Source organism: Carcharhinus amblyrhynchos, unplaced genomic scaffold (assembly GCF_965287045.1).
Source record: "Carcharhinus amblyrhynchos unplaced genomic scaffold, sCarAmb.v2.hapA scaffold_73, whole genome shotgun sequence".
Lineage (NCBI taxonomy): Eukaryota > Metazoa > Chordata > Chondrichthyes > Carcharhiniformes > Carcharhinidae > Carcharhinus > Carcharhinus amblyrhynchos.
Genome location: NW_027649813.1, coordinates 7,683 through 27,280, shown reverse-complemented (window position 1 = coordinate 27,280; position 19,598 = coordinate 7,683). Strand labels below are relative to the sequence as shown.

Genomic DNA, 19,598 nt, shown 5'->3' with positions numbered 1-19,598 from the left:
GCAGGAGGCAGGGAGACGGTGTGAAATTATGGGATGGATCTGTTAGAGACCTTTAATCCCGCAGATGGTCAGCGGTGCCGAGTTGTCCCCGTTGTTATTCCATCCCGGATTGAAGATGGGAAAGATTCTCTCAGTGAAAGTGTGGATGAAAGTGTGGAGATGGGACATGTTGTCCGCATTGTAAAATGACACCTGTCCACCCTCATAGTCCAGGAAAACCCCGATCTTCCGGGGATTCTCACTCGGGGTGAGGGGGGTCCCTGAGGGGGAGGTGAAGGCCAAATAAACACTTCCGGGTAACAGCCACACCATCCAGAATCCGGACTCAGGGTTCATGGGGATTAAACTTTTCCTGTCCACAGACTCTCGGGTCACTCCCAGATACCACTCTGTCTTCTCCCCCACTTCCACCTCCCAGTAATGTCTCCCTGATGTGAATCCCTCTGATCCCAGGACAAAGGGCCAGGGATCAAACCTATCCGGGGTGTCAGGGAGCGGCTGCCGTTTGTCTCCGCGTCTCACACTGGTCCGGTCCTCAGACAGGATGAGCCGGGGATTCGCTGTGTTCGGATCCAGAGTCAGAGAGGCTGGAGCTGGGGGAAAGTTAAAATAACACAGTCAGTGATTTAGAGAGAGCGGGTGGGGAGGCGAGACAGTGTGAGGAGTGAGGAAGAGAGGAGAGAGGTTTGTGAGGGGGAGGGGAAAAACAGCAGGAATATGATGGGTGCATGGAACAGAGGGAGGGGAGAGGAGTGGGAAGAGAGCAGAAAGGAGATGTGAGGATGAAGGGAGAGAGTGAGAGAAAGGGAGGAGGAAGAGAAGGAGATGGAGCACTGAAGTGGGCAAAGGGAAAACAGAGCAGCAAACAGAGTGAGCAGGAGAGTGAGGAGAGAGAATGAGAGCAACTTGAGGAAGAGGGCAAGTCAGAGCCTGAAGGTTTTAGATACAGTGTATAGACAGCAACTGGGTGGCAGATATTGTGGCAGGTTGTAAGAGAACAATATGAAGATGTGGAGCGTATGGGCAGAATTTAACAACCTCATTGAGGCCGTTTTGTGCTGGAAAAATGTCATAAAATCTGGCATGATATGACTAGCTGGAATGGAGCAGACTTGATAGGCCAAATGGCCTCCATCTGTTCCCATATCTGATGGTCTCATGATCTTAGAAGGGGATAGAAATAGTACTCATTACTCCAGATATGGTCTCACTAAGGTCCTGTACCCCTGCAGGAACAATTGCATATTTTTATACCTTGATATCTCTGCAATATGTACTAACGTCCTCTTTATATTCCTAATTACTTGCTGGACCTGCAGACTAACGTTTTCTGATTTATGCACCAGGACATCCAGCTCCCTCTGTACCCTAGAATTCTGCATTTTCTCTTGGTACAATACCAGACCAGACCAAACCCTAAATTTGTTACGATCTTGGATGAAACCTTAATATTTGATAGTGTCCAGAATAGGAACAATCATGTTTGAGTTCTTGGATCTAATTTGAAATCCCTGTTATTTGCTAAGAGTATAAATTATAAGAATTAGGAGCAGGAGTAGGCAATTTAGCCTCTCGAACCTGCTCTGCCATTTAATACAATCCTGGTTAATCTTGTCTGAGCCTCAACTCCACTTTCCTGCCCCTTCAATGCCAAACTAATTAAAAATCTGTCCCGATCATGTCTGTGGGATGGTTTCAGGGGTCAGCGATGAGGCCTGCGATGTCTGTGAGGGAACTGGTGGGAAAACTGGTTTAAACCACAACTGTCTGTTCAGTGCAACTTCAGACCTGAATCTCCCACACTCAGTGCATTGCAGGGATCACAATCATGAATATCATTAAATGCTGTGGGGCACAGCATACTCACATCAAACAGCCTGAAATCTGTAAGATGAGCGGGAATCTGTGCATGTGCACATCTCTGGGAGATCACTGAAAAGATCTCCCAGCACTGCCCTCCAACCCCCTCGGACATTGCTTGCCCCCACAGCCCCACGACAAACACTGCTGCTCCCCACAACACCCTCCCACCCCCACAGATATTGCTGGCCTCATCGGTGGCCCCCAAACCAGTTCCCCCGCAGAGACAATCTCCATACAGACATCACCGGCCTTATCGTTGGCAACCCCACCCGCTACTGACTTTGCTGCACCACCTCCCCCACCCCCAGAGAGACATCCCTCCCCCACCACACAGACATTGCTGCCCCTTCCTTACAGATATCGATACCCCCCCCCACCCCCGCCGTACAGACATCACTGCACACCCTGCCCCCCCACCCCTCCCCTCGCACTGACATTGCTGCCTACTCACCCCATGCCCCACGGATCTGTTTAATGTGGATACCCCACCCCTTGAACATGCTGACCTCACTGCTGCCCTGCAGAGAACTTGCGTTGTGCTACCATACACAACCCCAGCTTGCGAGCATTCCCTCTCTTGAATGGGAGTCCTCAGTATTGCACCTGCCCTGAACACAGCAGCTTATTAATTCGGAGCTCTGAGTATTGCACCTCCCCCAGGACACAGCGGCTTATTGAATGGCAGCCAATCAGCACCCCGAGGGACGCATAACATTCAATTGAAAGCAGCCTTCAAAATTTCTCACAAGGATTTGTTGCCAACTGTCCCTTGACTGGCCAAAGTCCCTGCAACCGCCACCCCCCCAGAGCTGTATATAAACTGCAGGAATGGACACACAACTAATCACACCACAAAGATATATTTGAGGAAATCAGCCCCAAGATTCACTGAAGCCGACCAAGAGCGCCTGCTTGATGCCATGGAGGAGAGAATTCAGTTGCTCTTCCCCAGCCAGGCGCCTCGTCCAAGGGGTGCAGTCACCATGGCATTGTGGGAGGAGGTGGCAGAAGTGGTGAATGCCTGGAGCCTGACACTGTGCTCTGGCCGGCAGGGGCAGAAAAAACTGTACAACCTTCTTTGAGCAGCAAGGATGAGTGAGCATCCCACTTGGAACTCCGCACTTTCTTGGCACAGATCTCAAACCCTGTGCAAGCATTCAACAAGGCCCCCTTCCCCCAGAACAGAATCTAACCCCTTCCCCTCATCCCTCAATGAGCACCCTTCAGTGGTGACCCTTTTCCCCTCAACTGCCAGCACAAAACTCCCGAGACACAGGCACACATTACACACCATGCATTTGAATATATTAATGCTTGCGAGACACCTTAACCTCCTACAGCAGAAAAGCATAACTGCCACGTGAGGGCACAGACTGGCGATGGTGTGCCTGACCTGCAGCAGCTGACCAGCGTTGAAGAGCGTACCGTGGAGTTGGCAGGGGGAGATAGTTCATCCAGAATGCTGACGGACAGCCAGGTCGGCATCCAGTTTGCAAGTGAGTATTAGCATAGCCCACAACGTAAGTCCTCTTTGAAATAAGTGTGATGCTGTTTAGAATGTTTGACCTCCCTTCCCCTAATGTGTGTTTTGTTTTGCAGTTTTGGACCCAGGGGAACCTGGCCCTTTGTGTATTGGTGATCCCACCACCACCCCCGCTTCCGCTGTTCTGGAGCAAACTGCCCACGATCCCCCTGGAGAATACCTTGGAGGGAGACTTTGAAGAATCTTCTGAGGACAGCACCACTGAAACAGCACCGGCATCTACCACACAACCCACGAATACAGAGACTATCACCACAGTGGGTAGCTTTAGTGTTGAGGCTTCTGAGTCACTATCTGGTGAGCACATCACAGACACTGATGCACATCCTAGGGCTCGGGCACATAGAGGTCAGCCAGAGGCGAGGATTCAGCTGTCCTCAAGCCAGATGCCGAGCCTCGGGGCCAAGGCTGGTGGTGATGCATCAGGAAACACGAAGGGTTGTGGAAGGGCTGTCAGCAACCATGCTGCGACTGCAAGGCTGTTTAGGGGAGTCCAGCAGAGCGCTGCTGCAGGAGGTGGTGCTGACACAGTGTGTGAACCAGGCCAACATTGCAAGGGTTGCGACCACAGTGGAAAGTCTGACCCAGGGGTCTGTCCTCATGGGTGACGGGGTCCAGGACATCCTGGAGACACAGCAGGCCATGAGCGAGGGTGTTGACGCCATCCAGGAGGCACAGCCTTTCTTAGCCATGGGTGTTGGAAAACTGTTGGCCATGGCTGGGACTTTCACTGGCATTCTGGAGACACAGTTGGCCGTGTCTGTGAGCCTCGATAACTTAGCCCAGCATCAGAGGGCTACTGCTGAGGGGCTCCAGAGCCTGGCTTGCTCACAGAATGCTGCAGTGGAGGGGCTCCAGAGCTTGGCCCAGTCTCAGAGGGCTGGAACTGAGGGATCACAGATCATGGGGAGACGCATCTGAGCCTCCAGGACTGGCACGGCCAGGTGATACCGGAGTTCCTGGAGCTCAGTCCAGCTACTCTGACATCCCATGGAGTGTCCCTGGGCCCTCTGGGCCTCACAAGTGAGGAGGGAGGGCTGGGGCCCATGCCGGGGCCGTCCGCCCAAGTGATCCCAGACGTCCCGAGACCTTCTGATTCCCCCTCCTTCCGCACACCGGGGCATCTCAGGGCCAGCTAGAAGAACAGGGTGGCACCAAAATAGTGCCAGCGGCTAGTCAGCTGGGGCCCTCCAGGTCCCGGCCACCCAGAGGACACCTGCCAAGGGCATCACAGGCAACGGGTTGTGCATCATTGCTGGACACCTCCACCTCTGATGTGCATCCTGGGGTCGCACATAGAAGCAGCAGTAGACCACAGAAAGTTAGAAAGTTCGAGTTCACTAACAGAACATGGGTGAAGGTTATCAGTAGTCAGGGTTTATTGATCACTAACGTTAAGAGCACAATAAACTTTTATTTGCACTTCACAGCTGTGACTAATGTGTCTCTAATTCCACACCTCCCCGCCCCACCCCACCCCAAAGTGCAGAGTTGTCCCCATTCCCTTGCATAGAGGTGCTTGGAGACTCAGCCACATGTGAGAGAGTGCCTGTCCTACCTTCTCCAACACCCACCAGACTCTTAGTGCAAGTGAGCCCCTCCACCACCCCCATCCCCCAATTACCCAACAAACATGTCTCCCCAACCCTTACAGCTACTTGGGCCAGGGTGGCAGCGTGCATTCAGAGTAGAGGTTAGGGATCAGGCTTGAGTGGCCCCAGGGGCAGGATCCCAGTGTGCCACAACAGTGAGTGGTCATCATCCTCCAGCTTTCAACCAAGACACACAACCACTGCCAGCCCAGGCACATTAACAGGTTTGGATCTTTCTGGGGGGTATATGGTGGTGGGTTGATAGAGGCTGTGGAAGGGTGATGTGGCAGTTTGAACGCCCAGATCGGTTTGGAGGGGGAATAGCGGCTGCAATTGCTCCTGGAGTGTGGTGGTTGCAGCCCCCTCACTGCACAGCACCAGCTCGGTGAAGCGGGCTGTAATCAACGCGTCCCTCGCTGCCCTTCCCGGCCGGGCACCTGCTATCGCCTCCATCCTCTTTCCTCCGGCTCCTCATATGGTGGGACGACCACTTCGCCCCCTTGCCCCTCATCCTCCTCCTCTTCCTCCTCCTGCTCCAGCTGGTCTCCCTGCTGCTGGGTGATGTTGTGCAGCACACAGCAGATAATTATAATGTGTGAGGCACACACAGGGTCAAACTGGAGACGCCCCCCCAGAGTGGTCCAAACAGCGGCACCGCATTTTCAGCAGGATGATGCACTGCTCTACATGGGTGCTGCATGGGTCTCATTGTAGCAGGTCTCCACCTCGGTCTCGGGCCTCCGCACAGGTGTCATCAGCCGTGACCTCAGTGGGTAACCTTTGTCGCTCAGTAGCCATCCTGGTAGCCTGGGCCGGTCTTCAAAGAGGCCGGGGATGTCCGACTGCCTGAGCACAAAACTGTCATGGACACTCCCTGGATGGCATGCATCGACCTGCGTGGTCTCCATTTGATGGTCACATATGATCTGGACATTTAGGGAGTGGAACCCTTTCAAAGAACTAAAAAAATTACAGCACAGGAACAGGGCCTTTGGCCCTCCAAGCCTGCACCGACCATGCTGTCCGACTGAACTAAAATCCCCTACCCTTCTGGGGACTATATCCCCCTATTCCCATCCTATTCATGTATTTATCAAGACGCCCTTTAAAAGTCACTACTATATCTGCTTCCAATACCTCCCCCAGCAACAAGTTCCAGGCACCCACTACTCTGCATAAAAAAAAATCTGCTTCTCACATCTTGTTTAAACCTTGCACCTTGCACCTTAAACATGTGCCCTCTGGTAATTGATTCTTCCATCCTGGGAAAAAGTTCTGTCCATGCCTCTCATAATCTTATAAACTTTTATCAGTCGCCCCTCAACCTCTGTCGTTCCAGTGAGAACAAACCAAGTTTCTCCAACCTCTCCTCACAGCTGATGCCCTCATACCAGGCAACATCATGGTAAATCTTTTCTGTGCTCTCTCCAAAGCCTCCGCATCCTTTTGGTAGTGTGGCGACCAGAACACTATATTCCAAGTGCAGCCTAACGAAGCTTCTATAAAGCTGCAACATGACTTGCCAATTTTTAAACTCATCTCCCGGCCGATGAAGGCAAGCATGCCTTATGCCTTCTTGACTATCTTCTCCATCTGCATTGCCACTTTCAGTGACCTGTGTACCTGTACACCCAGATCTCTTTGCCTATCAATACTCTGAAGGAATCTGCCATTTAGTGTATGTTTGTTGTCTGGATTAGACTTTCCGAAATGCATGACCTCTCCTTTCTCCAGATTAAACTCCACCTGCCATCTCTGTCCAAGTCTCCAACTGATCTATATCCTGCTGTATCCTCTGATGGTCCTCATCAATATCTGCAAATCCACTAACTTTTGTGTCGGCTGTAAACTTACTCATCAAACCAGTTACATTTTCTTCCAAATCATTTATATATATTACAAACAGAAAAGGGCCGGAACAGATTGCAAATCATTAGCAGATGTGTGCCCAGTGACAGCAGATTCTGTGCAGTCCATGTCTGAACCTCGGCACGCCAGCCTGGAGCAGTAAATGCTTCATCTGGTTAGGCCTCAGTCAGCACATGGTCCACTCCTTTCCCAACACTCAGTGTATCTCCTGACCACAGCCCACAGCAAGACAATGCCACTGCACAGTGCTCTGGAGGGAAAGGCTGAGCAGGATTCCTTCAGAGACCCTCACCCACAGAGCTCTGAGAAAATAGAAGCACCCCTGCCCACAACACAGATATCACTGATCCACAGGCCAACATCTGAAGGCAGCAGGAAGAAGCCCACCAAGCATCTCCAGGGCCTGCCTACAACGTCCCTCGCAGTCTGCACACTGCGCTTACCTCCTGACGCCAGTTCAAGGCTGCTACACCAGGTTGAGTCTTTTATATATCTACTCTGATTTGTGTCAAAGTGACATCACGCCAAAGAGGTGGGAGACGCTAACCTGGGTGGAGATTGTCATGTCGATCCCGATAATGGCATTCCAAAGTATGGTAAGTGATGGAAATCAGTGGTCGGACAGTTTTCAGTGCGGTCCCGGCGGCCCATTTTTTCCCCGGTGAGGAGATGCGCGAGGGTTGTAAACAATTTGGGGAACCCACGTAAAGGTTGACACAAGCATCTCCCAACCCAACCCGCCAACAAAATGAATGCATTGCAATGGGAGAATCGCCCCCGTAATTTCTACTCGTCTGTGTTTTAAATCTGCCACCCCATATCTTAAAACTGTCAGCTTTTGGTTTAAATCGTCCCGCAAGAGGAAACATCTGCTCTGAATCTGCTTTGTCAATGTCCCTGGGCATCTTGTATACCTCAATTATACCTCCTCACATTTTTCTCAGCTCCAGAGAGAATCGGCCTAATAAGACAAACCCTTCATCTCCAGAATCAAGCTAGTGAACCTTCTCTGAACCATCTCCAATGCAATTCCATCCCTCCTCAAGAAAGGGCACGAAAACTGTACACAAGTACAGTCTCACAAATGCTTTACACAATAGCAATAACATTTCACTACTTTTCTGTTCTATACCTTTAACAATAAATATGAAGATTCCATTTGCTTTCCTTTTTACCTGCTATACTTTCATCCTAGTTTTTTTGCCATTCGTGCATGAGGACACCCAGGTCGCTAATCATTTGCCTTTGTATTTTCCCTATAAAAATGGATAACCTCACACTTATTCACTTTCATCTCATCTGCCAAATTTTGTCCTATTCACTTGGACTCTCCATACCCATTTATAAGTTTCTTCTTTTGTTATCACAACTTATTTTCCCATCTATTTTAGTGTCATCTGAAAATTTGGCTATGGTATCCACTATTCCCTGAATGCGGGTGATTAATATAGAATATAAAGAGTTGGGGTCCGAGGGCTGAACCCTTTGGCACCCCAATAGTGACATCTAGCCAACTCAAAAAGCACCCATTTATCATGACTTCCTGCTATCTGCTTGTTTGCCAATGTTCTATCAAAAATAATAGATTATCCCTCATCCCATGATGAACAAACCTTTTGTGTGACACCTCATCAAATACTTTCTGGAACTCCAGTTATACTACATCTACAGGATCATCATTATCCACTTTGCTTGTTACATTTTTGAAGAACTCAAGCAAATTTGTCAAAGATTTACGCTTGAGTTGTCTAAAACCTGAGTTAGGCCTCACTGGGAGTATGGACATCATATCTTAAGAAGGATGATTTGACCATGGAGGAAGTTCCAAGCAAGTTTACAAGAATGCTACCTAGGCTTCAAGGATGTAGTTTCGAGGAGAGATTAGAAAAATTTGACCTTTATTGTCTCGAATTCAGAAGGTTGAGGGGTGATTTCATAGAAGTCTACAAAATATTCACAGGGAAGGTCAGGGTGGATAAGGATAAACTATTTCCACTAGTTGAAGGCCTAGCACCAGGGGCCATAATCTAAAAATTAGAACCAAGTTGTCCAGAAGTGATTTTAGAAAACAATTCTACATGTAATGAGAGGTGGATGTTTGGAACCCTTTTCCTCAAACAGCAGTGGATGCTGGTTCATTTGTTAATTTTAATTCCTACAGTGCAGAAGGAGGCCATTTGGCCCATCAAGTGTGCATCAACAACTAGCCCTGTAACCCTACGTATTTAGCTTGTTAATCTCCATGATCCTAAGGGGCAAATTAACATGGCCAATTCACCAAACCTGCACATCTTTGGAGTGTGTGGGGAAACCACAGCTCCCAGAGGAAACCCACACAGACACAGGCAGAATGTGCAAATTCCACACAGATAGTGATCTGTGGCCAGAATTGAACCTGGGTCCCTGCCGCTGTGATGCAGCGATGCTAACTACTGTGTTACCGTGCCACCATACTTTAAGTCTGAGATACTTCTATTGAGCAGGGGTCATAGGGGAGGGGGAGAGAATATGGGCAATGACAGATCAATTAGCCTGACATCAGTAGGAGAGAAAATGTAAGAATCTTTAACAAAGAATGTGGTAAAAAATGATGGGAAATTTGGGCACAGTCAAGATTGACCCATGAAAGGGAATCCAGTGCAAAAGTTGGACATTTGGCCCTTTAAGTCTGCACTGACTCTGACAGAATACCTTACCCAGACCCTCTCTTCGTAACCCAAAACACTTACAATTGCTAATCCATTTAACCAACACATCCTGGGACACTAAAGGGCATTTTTTTAAAAACGTGGCCAACCTACGAGCCTGCACGTCTTTAGACTGGGAGAAAACTGGAGCGTCCTGCGGAAAGCCACACAGACATGGGGAGAATGTACAAACTCCACACAGACAGTGACTCAAGGCCGGAATTAAACCCGGGTCCTTGGTGCTGTGAGTCAGCAGTGCAAACCACTGTGCCACTGTGCAAAATACAATTAGCAGAATAGTGGAACTAAAGCTGATGGATGTAGAGTATTTAGATTTTCAGTAAGTTTTCAATTGAGACCACACAAGAGATTAGTGAACAACTTAGTGCACTAGAAATGTGATGGAATAATAACAGGTAAATGGACAGAAAACACGAGAGTAGGAATCAATTGGTGTTTTCTTTTAAACAGTGCTCATGTTCTGCTCTCGCCAATGCTCTGTATAAATAAAGCATAAACTCTATCCCTGCTGGAGAGCACTCAATCTGACAGTGAAAACTCAGGATGAAATAGGAATTCTATTACCGAAGATCAGAGGCCGAATGCCCGTGACCACTGAAGTGTTCCCCGACAGGAAGGAACAGGCGGATCTGCCTGGCTTTGATTGGGTGTATCTGTGCAGCACCCTGTCAACTGTGCTTCTAAAAGTATTGTGCAGCTTGGGGTCTTTTGCCATTCTCATCATGAAGCTGGATGTGGCATATAGTTTTCTGTCAGCACTGCTGGGTCATCCAATTCCACCAAACAGATTATCTACAGCTCATTACTTGTTCTCGAATGTCTGTATGCTTTCCTGATAAATGATGATTAAAAAAATATTTCCCAGAATAACAAGGAGACCAGTCCAAAATCCAAGAGCAATTCTATTTCACATCCTGAGATTGGTGCTCTATTCCTCTGGTTATACAGATCCCTTCACTTCTTTGACACACAGTGCTGACGGCTTCAGACACTTCAGACTTTGGACACGGTGGACAGAGCGCCCTTCATTGACCAGTACTTCACCAGAGTGGAGAAGCTATGACATCTTCTCTGCAGCCTTCAACATGTCATTGATGAAGACGAACATCTCACCAAGGCCACCCTCACACCCCCACTTTTTGCCTTCAAACAACCACACAACCTCAAACAGACCATTGTGCGCAGCAAACTACCCAGCCTCCAGGAGAACAGTAACCTCGACAGCACACAACCCTGCCAAAGCAACCTCTGCAAGACGGGCTGGATCATCGACACGGATGCCATCATCTCACGTGAAAACACCATCCCCCAAGTACACTTGCAACTCAGCCAATGTTGTCTACCTGATGTGCTGCAGGAAAGGATGTCTTGAGGCATGTTACAATGGGGGGACCATGCAGATACTGCAACAACGGATGAATGAACATCGCTTGACAATCACAAGGCAAGAGTGTTCTCTTCCTGTCGGGGAACACTTCAGTGGTCACAGGCATTCGGCCTCTGATCTTCGGGTAAGCGTTCTCCAAGGCAGCCTTCACGACACACGACAACGCAGAGTCACTGAGCAGAGACTGATAGCCAAGTTCCACACACATGTGGATGGCCTCAACTGGGATCTTGGGTACATGTCACACTATCTGTAACCGCCACAACTTGTCTGGGCATGCAAAATCTCACTAACTGTCCTGGCTGGAGACAATAAACATCTCTTTAACTTGCGCTTAACCCTTTCTCCACTAACATTGTCTGTAACTTAAAAACTTGATTACTTGTTAAGACTTGCACTCCAACCAGTATTTTGTAAATTGAGTTCGTATCTTTATATGCCCTGTTTGTGAACTGAAATCTCACTCACCTGATCAAGGAGCAGCGCACGGAAAGCTAGTGGCTTTCGCTACCAAATAAACTTGTTGGACGTTAACCTGGTGTTGTGAGACTTCTTACTGTGTTCAGACGCTTACCCAGAGGAACCCACAGAAAGACAAATATGAGTACAGGAGACTCCAGGGATTAACTAGTGGAAATGTGAATCTGGGATCTTAAAGTCTGTTTAGTTTCTTCACAACTGTATTGGTAATCAGGAAAATGAATGTAAGAGTTTTACCCGGAATACTGGGTTTCATCATTTCTCTCCACGCTGTGCACTGAGAAAGGTATTTGAACTTCCTGATAGAAAGGGCGGCATCAAATACTGAGAGTGTGTGCTCACCATCACTAATCCTGTAAATGTTAAAAAAAAGCAAGAAAATATCCAAAGTGAAATGACAATCTTGTTTTTTTAAATTAAAAAATGGATAATTTATAAATTCGAAGGCAGAGAATGGAAACAGCCATGCCCTGAAAAAGGTTCAAAATCTGATAATAGCCATCACACACTGCAGGAAATGATGAACATTTAACCTGTCCACTTGGTGTATTATAGACAAAGTTTGTAGAACAAAGGCAAAGGCTGAAAACATCCCAAAGCTGAATGTCCAATTCTACAATCCCTGGGCCCCACAACTCTCCCGGAATCTTGTTCTCCTCTACTTCCAACACCTTGAACATCTCTGATTTTGGTCATTCCCCCATTGAGAGCTGGACCTTGAGCTGCCGAGATCCTGAGCGCTGGAATTCTCTCCCTGATCCTGTCTCTCTGTTTCTCTTTTGTCCTTCTGAAATCCACCTCTGTCATCCGGATTAATATTTCCTTATTTGGCTCTGTGTCAATTTAGTTTATAACGCTCCTGTGAAACTCTTTATGATATTAACTTACAGTAAAGGTGCTATATGAATACAGGTCTTCACTACAGTGGTTGTTAAGGGCACAGAGCCAGTTTGTATTTAGGATAAAAATAGAATCGGTTCCCCCTTTAATGTGAGACCTTCTCGGGTTGGTCAGGCTCCATGCAGGGACATGGGTGACCCACTCCTTGGAAACATGGACTCTGCGGTTCTCTCAGGGTCAGTGGGAAGGTCACAGGCACTAACAGCCAACATCGGGCAAGTGATTCACTTCCGGCCTGGGAACCAGATTGTACTAATTACACTTCCCGGTTATTTATTACAATATTGTAGCAGTTATGTAAAATCATTGTAATAAAGGCAGTTTTTTAAAACTCTGGTCCGTGAACGACACACTGAATTTCCATGGCCTAATGACAGGTCATTTAATGTTGTGACAACAACCAATAAATAAACGAAAATGACATTTCATTTTAATAAACAGCGGATTTCAGTCAAGAACGTGTCCTACCTTTTCTCCCGACAAGCTTCCTCCTGAAAGAAATGAATCAGGAACAGTGAGGGTGACAGTAACAGATTTCAGGAGCAGTTAGACTGGTGAAATGAGCAGACTCAGAGCAGATGAGATTTCATACGGAAATGTAAAGTGATGCATTTTGGAAGGAAGATTGTGGAGAGTCAAATGAACTGGAATTGAACATCAGTCCCGCTCACAGACACAGTGACTCTCACACACCGTACCAGACACACCCATACACTCACAACATGGAACTGGAACTGGATTACAATGGGAGTTCCCGGAGAAAATTGAACTCGGGAAACACAGAGGTAATCACAAGGCAAGTGTGAAGATCAAGACTCATTCTCAGGAAGTTTCAGGTATTCCCAGGAATCTGCAGACAGTGAGGGAGCCGTTCGTTCAGAGACAGCAGGAAAACAGTTCAGGAAGGGACACAAAACTCTGTTTAATTTGGTTAGTATTTTCAGTAAATCCTATATTAATTTCACAGTTACCATAAGTTATTTCGTGACTGTGTGAAGTTTCCATGAACTGAGCCACAATATATTCCCTCACCTTCAGAAATATCAGATCGTCTTTTTGCTCCATCTGTTTCTGCAACTTTGAGAGTTTCTCCTCAATAGAATTTAAATTCTCCTGAATCTCTCGAAGGTTTCTCTCCATTGGTTCTAGAATCCTCTCCTCTTCTTCCCTGAGATCTCTGAGTAATCGCTGCTCTTTCTCAGTGAGAATCTGGTGCATTTTAGTGAACTCGGATGTGATGTGGGTCTGCAGACTGCTCGACTGTTCCTACCCAATGAAATGTGAGACATAATTAATGTCCCGCGATAAAGGGAACAAAACGAACCGAGATCCCAGAAAACCAGCACAGGGAGACCTTACCCTAACTTCAGAAATCTTGCCTTTCTGTTTCTGTTCCGTATCTAGAACCGCCAATTTCTTCTCTGTGACAGAGTCTAAGGAAGATTTCAGCTGATCCTGGGATTGGGAGAAAAAAAAATCACAGAATGAAAGTGCTGGATGTTGAAAATGTGATAAAATTATCATCTTATAAAATATTTTCCATTTACCTTGTAGATTTCAACAGCTTCATCAATGGGCAGGAAGTTGTGGGATTTGTGTTCCCGCGAAACTACACAAGTGTAACAGATCAATTTCTGGTCAGTTTCACAAAACAGCTTCAGTTCTTCCTGATGTTTCTCACAGTGAAGTTTACTTTCCTTCTTTTTCGGATTCAACTTTAATTGTCGAGCTTTCTCGGCCAGATTCGCTAAGGCCCGATTTACCCTGAGGTTTTTTTCTAGAAACTCCTCTCTACATTCCGGGCAGGAGTTTATCTCCTTCTTTTCCCAACACTGGGTGATACAGGAGCGGCAGAAGTTGTGTCCACAATCCAGTGTTACCGGATCAGTGAAAAAATCGAGACAAATGGGACAAATTGTCTCCTCGGTCCAACTCTGGAGCTGTTGTCTGGAAGCCATGTTCACACTCAGCACTTCCTGATTCAAACCGCTTTCAGTTTCGGTGTTACTGCCGCACATCCTCAGTTCAGCTATTTCCCGACGAAGTTCACTGCAGCACTCAGGGAATTATTATGACAGAGCGGGCCATGTCCTCACCACTTTCACACTGGAGATAAAAACTGGCGCGGTCCAAACGGGAACGGAGGGAATTCATTGATCCCTGTTGGGGGCGGGTTGAGCTCCCGGGAATGTTGACAGTGGAGAGAGGGAGAGCGTGAGGGAGAAAGGAGGGAGAGATGAGCGGGATCGAGATTCCATTACATTTCTCTTCAGTCTGAACTGGCTGCCGATTAAAACCATTCTGGTGAAACTCGGTGTCAGATCCAGATCCAGAAATTGAATTGTGTTCATGACTGCAGCCGCTCACATGAAAACATCAAATACTATAAATGTCAAAGAGAAATTTATACAAAAGCTACGGGGAAGATATTTAGAGGGTTCGATCTGTGAAGTTTGGTACATTTTCTAGAAAGAATAACTTGCGGTTTTATAAATGCTTATGAATCCGCCCCGGGGACCCTGACCCAGAGAAACATCAACTGATGACGGAGCAAAAACAGAAAATGCTGGAAAATCTCAGCAGGTCTGACAGCATCTGTGGAGAGAGAACAGAGCTAATGTTTCCAGTCTGGATTTCTCTTCGTCAGATTCCAGCATCCGCAGTAATTTGCTTTGAACTGATGAATGAACATTTGAAGTGGAATCTCTCCTCCAATATCCAGCGGACTTTGTTCACACAGAGAGTGGGGAGAATGTGGAAGTCGCTGTTACATGGAGTGGTTGAGGTAGAGAGAGTTGGTGCATTGAGAGGGAGGCTTGGATTACAAGATGATTTTGTACCGCGCAGGTTGTATATGGAGTTTGTTTTGTGTCTGTTTGAAAAAAATGAGCTCACCATTCGACGAGATGGATTTACAGACTGAAATTCTGCAATAATTCAATCTATGCTGCTACAATTAGTTGGCTTTGAAATCCGCAATAAAAATTATTTAAATATAAATTGTTGTGCTAACACGAGGATTTAACAACAGTAACAGTGGAGAACAAGTGATTGGGGAAATCAGGATCTGAACAGGGTCTCTGTCAGCCTTGGCATCTAGATTCTGACTTGTACAAGTCAACTCCAATCTACTGCACTCCTGGTTTGTCGGTTCAGCTGGTGAAAATCGCAATAGGATTCATTCTGCCGGATGAAATGTTGGACACTGAACTCTCTCCATGGACCTCGTTAGACTTCACAGAGGATCATAGAGTCACTGAACAGCATAAAATCTACTATGATCCCGATATGTTCCATCGAAAGTGTATTCTTAAATAATTATTAATCTTAATTTACTGAGTTCACTGTTAACAGCTGTATTCGTTTCTAAAAGGACATTGACACATCTCTCCAACAGCCGCTTATGCACAGCTCTGGTAATGCAGTGTCAGTTGTTCCTGACAGGAATTAGGAATATTCCCATTCTGCCCTTTCCAGCCTTTCAGCCTCAGCATTGAATTCAGGAATTTCAGATTCTAACCACCGTTACTATTCTGCTGTAACCATTAACACTGCTCTGGAACCACCTTATGCTTCTTCACCAGTCCCATTCCCCATTCTCTTTTACTTTGTACCGTTACACCTTTAGACATTTAACCTCTCCTGTCCTGCACCATTTCATAGAACTTTCCCTGTTGTTATTCTCCGCCCTTTTCCCCCACACTGTCCTTGCTGAGAAATTATTTACTCTGTAAAACATTCCAGTTCCGATGAAAGGCGATCGATTTGAAAAGTGAATTGTGTTGCTCTCTCTATTGATGCTGCCTGATCTGTTGAGTGCTTCCTGTATTTTATGATATATTAAGGATTGGGTCTTTTAATGTCTGATATATAACTTTCACTCACTGCAGGGTAAATACAGTCACACATCAGGGAGCTGAACAGAACAGGGGTGGGATTCACCCACAGAAATGTGACCTCAGCAATTTGAATGAGAAAGTGCTGAAACTCCCCATGGCTTCCAGACACCAGGCAGAGAGTTTCACTGAGCTTCTCTCCGATATTCGGTCAGAAATGCGAAAATTCACTGATAATTGCACAGTGCTCAGTCCAGTTCACAACTCCTCAGATACAGCATCTTCAACAGGGGAGATCCTAACCAACGCCCCGTGATATTTAACGGCAATGCTAAATTCACTTTGGAATCAAAAATAAGAAGGCAGATCACTACCCGAGTGGCTTCAAATTAGGCGATTGGAGTGTGCAGGGGGACCTGGGTGCTCTTATGCACCAGTCGCTGAAGGTAAGCATGAAGGTGCAGCAGCTGGTAAAAAAGGCAAATGGTACGTTGGCCTTCATTGCGAGAGGTTTCGAGTACAGGAGCAGGGTTGTGTTGTTGCAATTATACAGGGCCTTGATGCAGCCACACCTAGAATATTGTGTGCAGTTTTGGTCTCCTTTTCTGAGGAAGGATGTTCTTGCTCTCGAGGGAGTGCAGCAATGGTTTACCAGGATGATTCCGGGTATGGCGTGACTGATGTATGAGGAGAGGTTGACTCGGTTAGGATTGTTTTCGCTGGAGTTCAGATGAATGAGGGGAGTTGAAGGGAGAGGAGATTTCATAGAGCCTTACAAAATTCTAACAGGACTAGACAGGGTAGATGCAGGAAGGATCTTCCCAATGGCGAGGGTGTCCAGAACCAGGGCTCACAGTCTGAAGATTTAGGATAAACCATTTAGGACGGAGATGAGGAGGCATTTCTTCACTCAAAGAGTGGCGACCCTGTGGATTCATTATCACAGGAGGGAGTTGATGCCAAAACATTGAATGTATTCAAACAGCGGCTCGATATAGCACTTGGGGCGAATGGGATCAAAGGTTATGGGGAGAAAGCAGGGTTAGGCTATTGAGTTGGACGATCGGCCATGATCGTGAAAAATGGCGGAACAGGGTCGAAGGGCGGAATGGCCTCCACCTGCCCCTGTCTTCTATGTTTCTATTGCCGGCGCTGAGTCCCGCACCATCAATAACCTGTGGTGTCATTGATCAGAAACACAGTTGGACGGATCAGATAAATATTGTGAAACAGGATCAGAGGCTGGGAATTCTGCAGTAGGTGACTCATCTGCCAAAGTCTTCTCATCCTATAAAAGGCACAAGCCAGGATTCTGAAGTGATATTCTCCATGTGCCTGGTAAAGTGCAGCTCCAACAACACACACGAAATTCGGCACCATCCAGAATAACGTAACCCGCTTCATCCGCTGCAGTTTTTACCGGAGAGAATATCTGCACTGTTCATTGTGAATGTAAAAAAGCAAATTACTGCGGATGCTGGAATCTGGAAGCAAAAGGGAAAATCTCAGCAGGCCTGGCAGCATTTGTAAGGAGAGGAAAGAGCTGACGTTTCGAGTGCAGATGAGCCTTTGTCAAAACTGACAAAGCTGCATTGTGAATGTGTCCCTGTCATTTTTATTTTCTGTATTAATCAGGAGTATGATCATAGAATTGGATCATAGAATCCCTCCGGTGCAGAAGGAGGTAATTTAACCCTTGGTATTTAACCTATTAGTCCCCCTGAAAACCACGCAGACACGGGGAGAATGTGCAAACTTCACACAAGACAGTGGAACGAGGCCAAAATTGTACTCGGGTCCCTGGCGCCGTGAGGCGGCAGTGCTAACCACTGTGCCACCTTGCTGCTGTTATGAGTGCCGTTAGCAGAGGACAATCTGTGGGATTTACTGTGAAGGGTAGTGCAGCTACTCTGAGTGATTCATTGCGGGTGCAGTAAGTTTCTGGGATGGGTTGAGACTCTGTGTGAACTTAAGTCTTTTATTGTTAGAAAGCGCACCGCTGCCACCTGCTGACAGAATCTCGGTACTGCAGCAAACAATTCCCCTTTGAAAACGGCCCAAGAAGTGGGGAAGGTTCACAGACACAACCGGACGATTGCATTTTTTCTGTCCTAAACTCAACCATCTCCAGTTACTTCATCAATGAACTTCCATCCATCATAGGGTCAGAAATGAAGATGATCGCTGATAATTACACAGTGTTTAGCACCATTCACAACTCCCCAGTGACCAGTCAGCGGAGAAGATCTCCCAATTTTGGCACAAATCCCGAAATGTCAGTGCGAGGGTCTCTGATGGGTTGTCTGGGCAGAATCTGCCTTTGCCACATCTGAAGACTCGGTGAATGCCAAGTAGTTGCTTTTGATTTAATCTTGTTTGACATTTCCACCGCTGTTTGGTATAATCGAGTGGTGTTCTGGGCCATTTCAGAGTAAACAACAGTTATCTGGACTTGGACCTGGTAAGGACGCTTTATTTCCTTCCTTGGGAACAACCTCATTCTTTCATTGTCGTTATTACTGAGGCTAGCTCTTTATTCCAGATTTATTTCATGAATTAATTTAAATTCTCCAGCTGTGGGATTTGAACTCAAGACTCGAGAGCATTAATCTCGGCCTCTGGATTTCCACTGCAGGAACATTACTGTAATTGCTGATGAGACTTCTCGTTCAAGTCTCCACAACTAGGGGAAACATCCTCCCAGCGTCAGCCCTTTGCAGTCCTTTAAGAATGTTATATTTCAATGAGATCACGTCTGATTTTTCTAAACTCTGTGTAATATCGACAGAATCTACTCATTCCTTCTCATCGAGCACTCCCCAGAAATCCACATACAGAACTTTGGTGGCACTGTCTGAAAGGCAGTGCCACCAAAGGCAGTGCCACCGTTTCCTTCAGATAAAGTCTTCAAGACTGTACATAAATCTCCAGTGTGGCCTCAGCAAAGTTGTTTAAAGTTGCTGACAGTATTTTTTATTCTTATACTTGCAAAATTCTCAAATAGAAGTAAGACATGAGTTAACAGTGAACTCATTAAATGAGAATAACATATACAGAGACATAATTTAGATATATGTTCCAGGGTGGACGATGCATTGACTAAACTCCCCTCTCCGTTTTATCCTTTGTCTTGTCGAAGGAGCTACCCGGAGGTGAGCGTCAAACAATTCGCTCTGCAGAGTGAATTTCAGCTGAAAATTCATCAGAAGAACCGACACTCGGAGTGTAGCAGATTGGAGTTGATTTTCCCAATCCAAAATGTTCACATAGAGATTGTGGAGATGCCGGCATTCGACTGGGGTAAAGCACAGTAAGAAGTCTCACTACACCAGGTTAAAGTCCAAAAGGTTTATTTGGTAGCACAAGCCACAAGCATTCGGAGCACTGTCCCTACATCAGGTGAGTGGGAGTTCTGTTCAC

General features: G+C 46.7%; 1 protein-coding gene across 1 annotated transcript in view; it reads right to left on the bottom strand.

Moving 5' to 3' along the window:
• LOC145337763 (uncharacterized) overlaps positions 1-14,360 on the bottom strand; it is a 98,871-nt gene extending 84,511 nt beyond the window's left edge. The window contains exons 1-6 of the mRNA XM_080182609.1: positions 13,890-14,360; positions 13,702-13,797; positions 13,375-13,608; positions 12,811-12,833; positions 11,680-11,795; positions 51-593 (exon numbers count right to left, since the gene is read on the bottom strand). Coding sequence (XP_080038735.1) covers positions 51-593; positions 11,680-11,795; positions 12,811-12,833; positions 13,375-13,608; positions 13,702-13,797; positions 13,890-14,360 — 1,483 coding nt within the window. The remainder of the gene's footprint in view (positions 1-50; positions 594-11,679; positions 11,796-12,810; positions 12,834-13,374; positions 13,609-13,701; positions 13,798-13,889) is intronic.
• Positions 14,361-19,598: the final 5,238 nt, after the last annotated feature.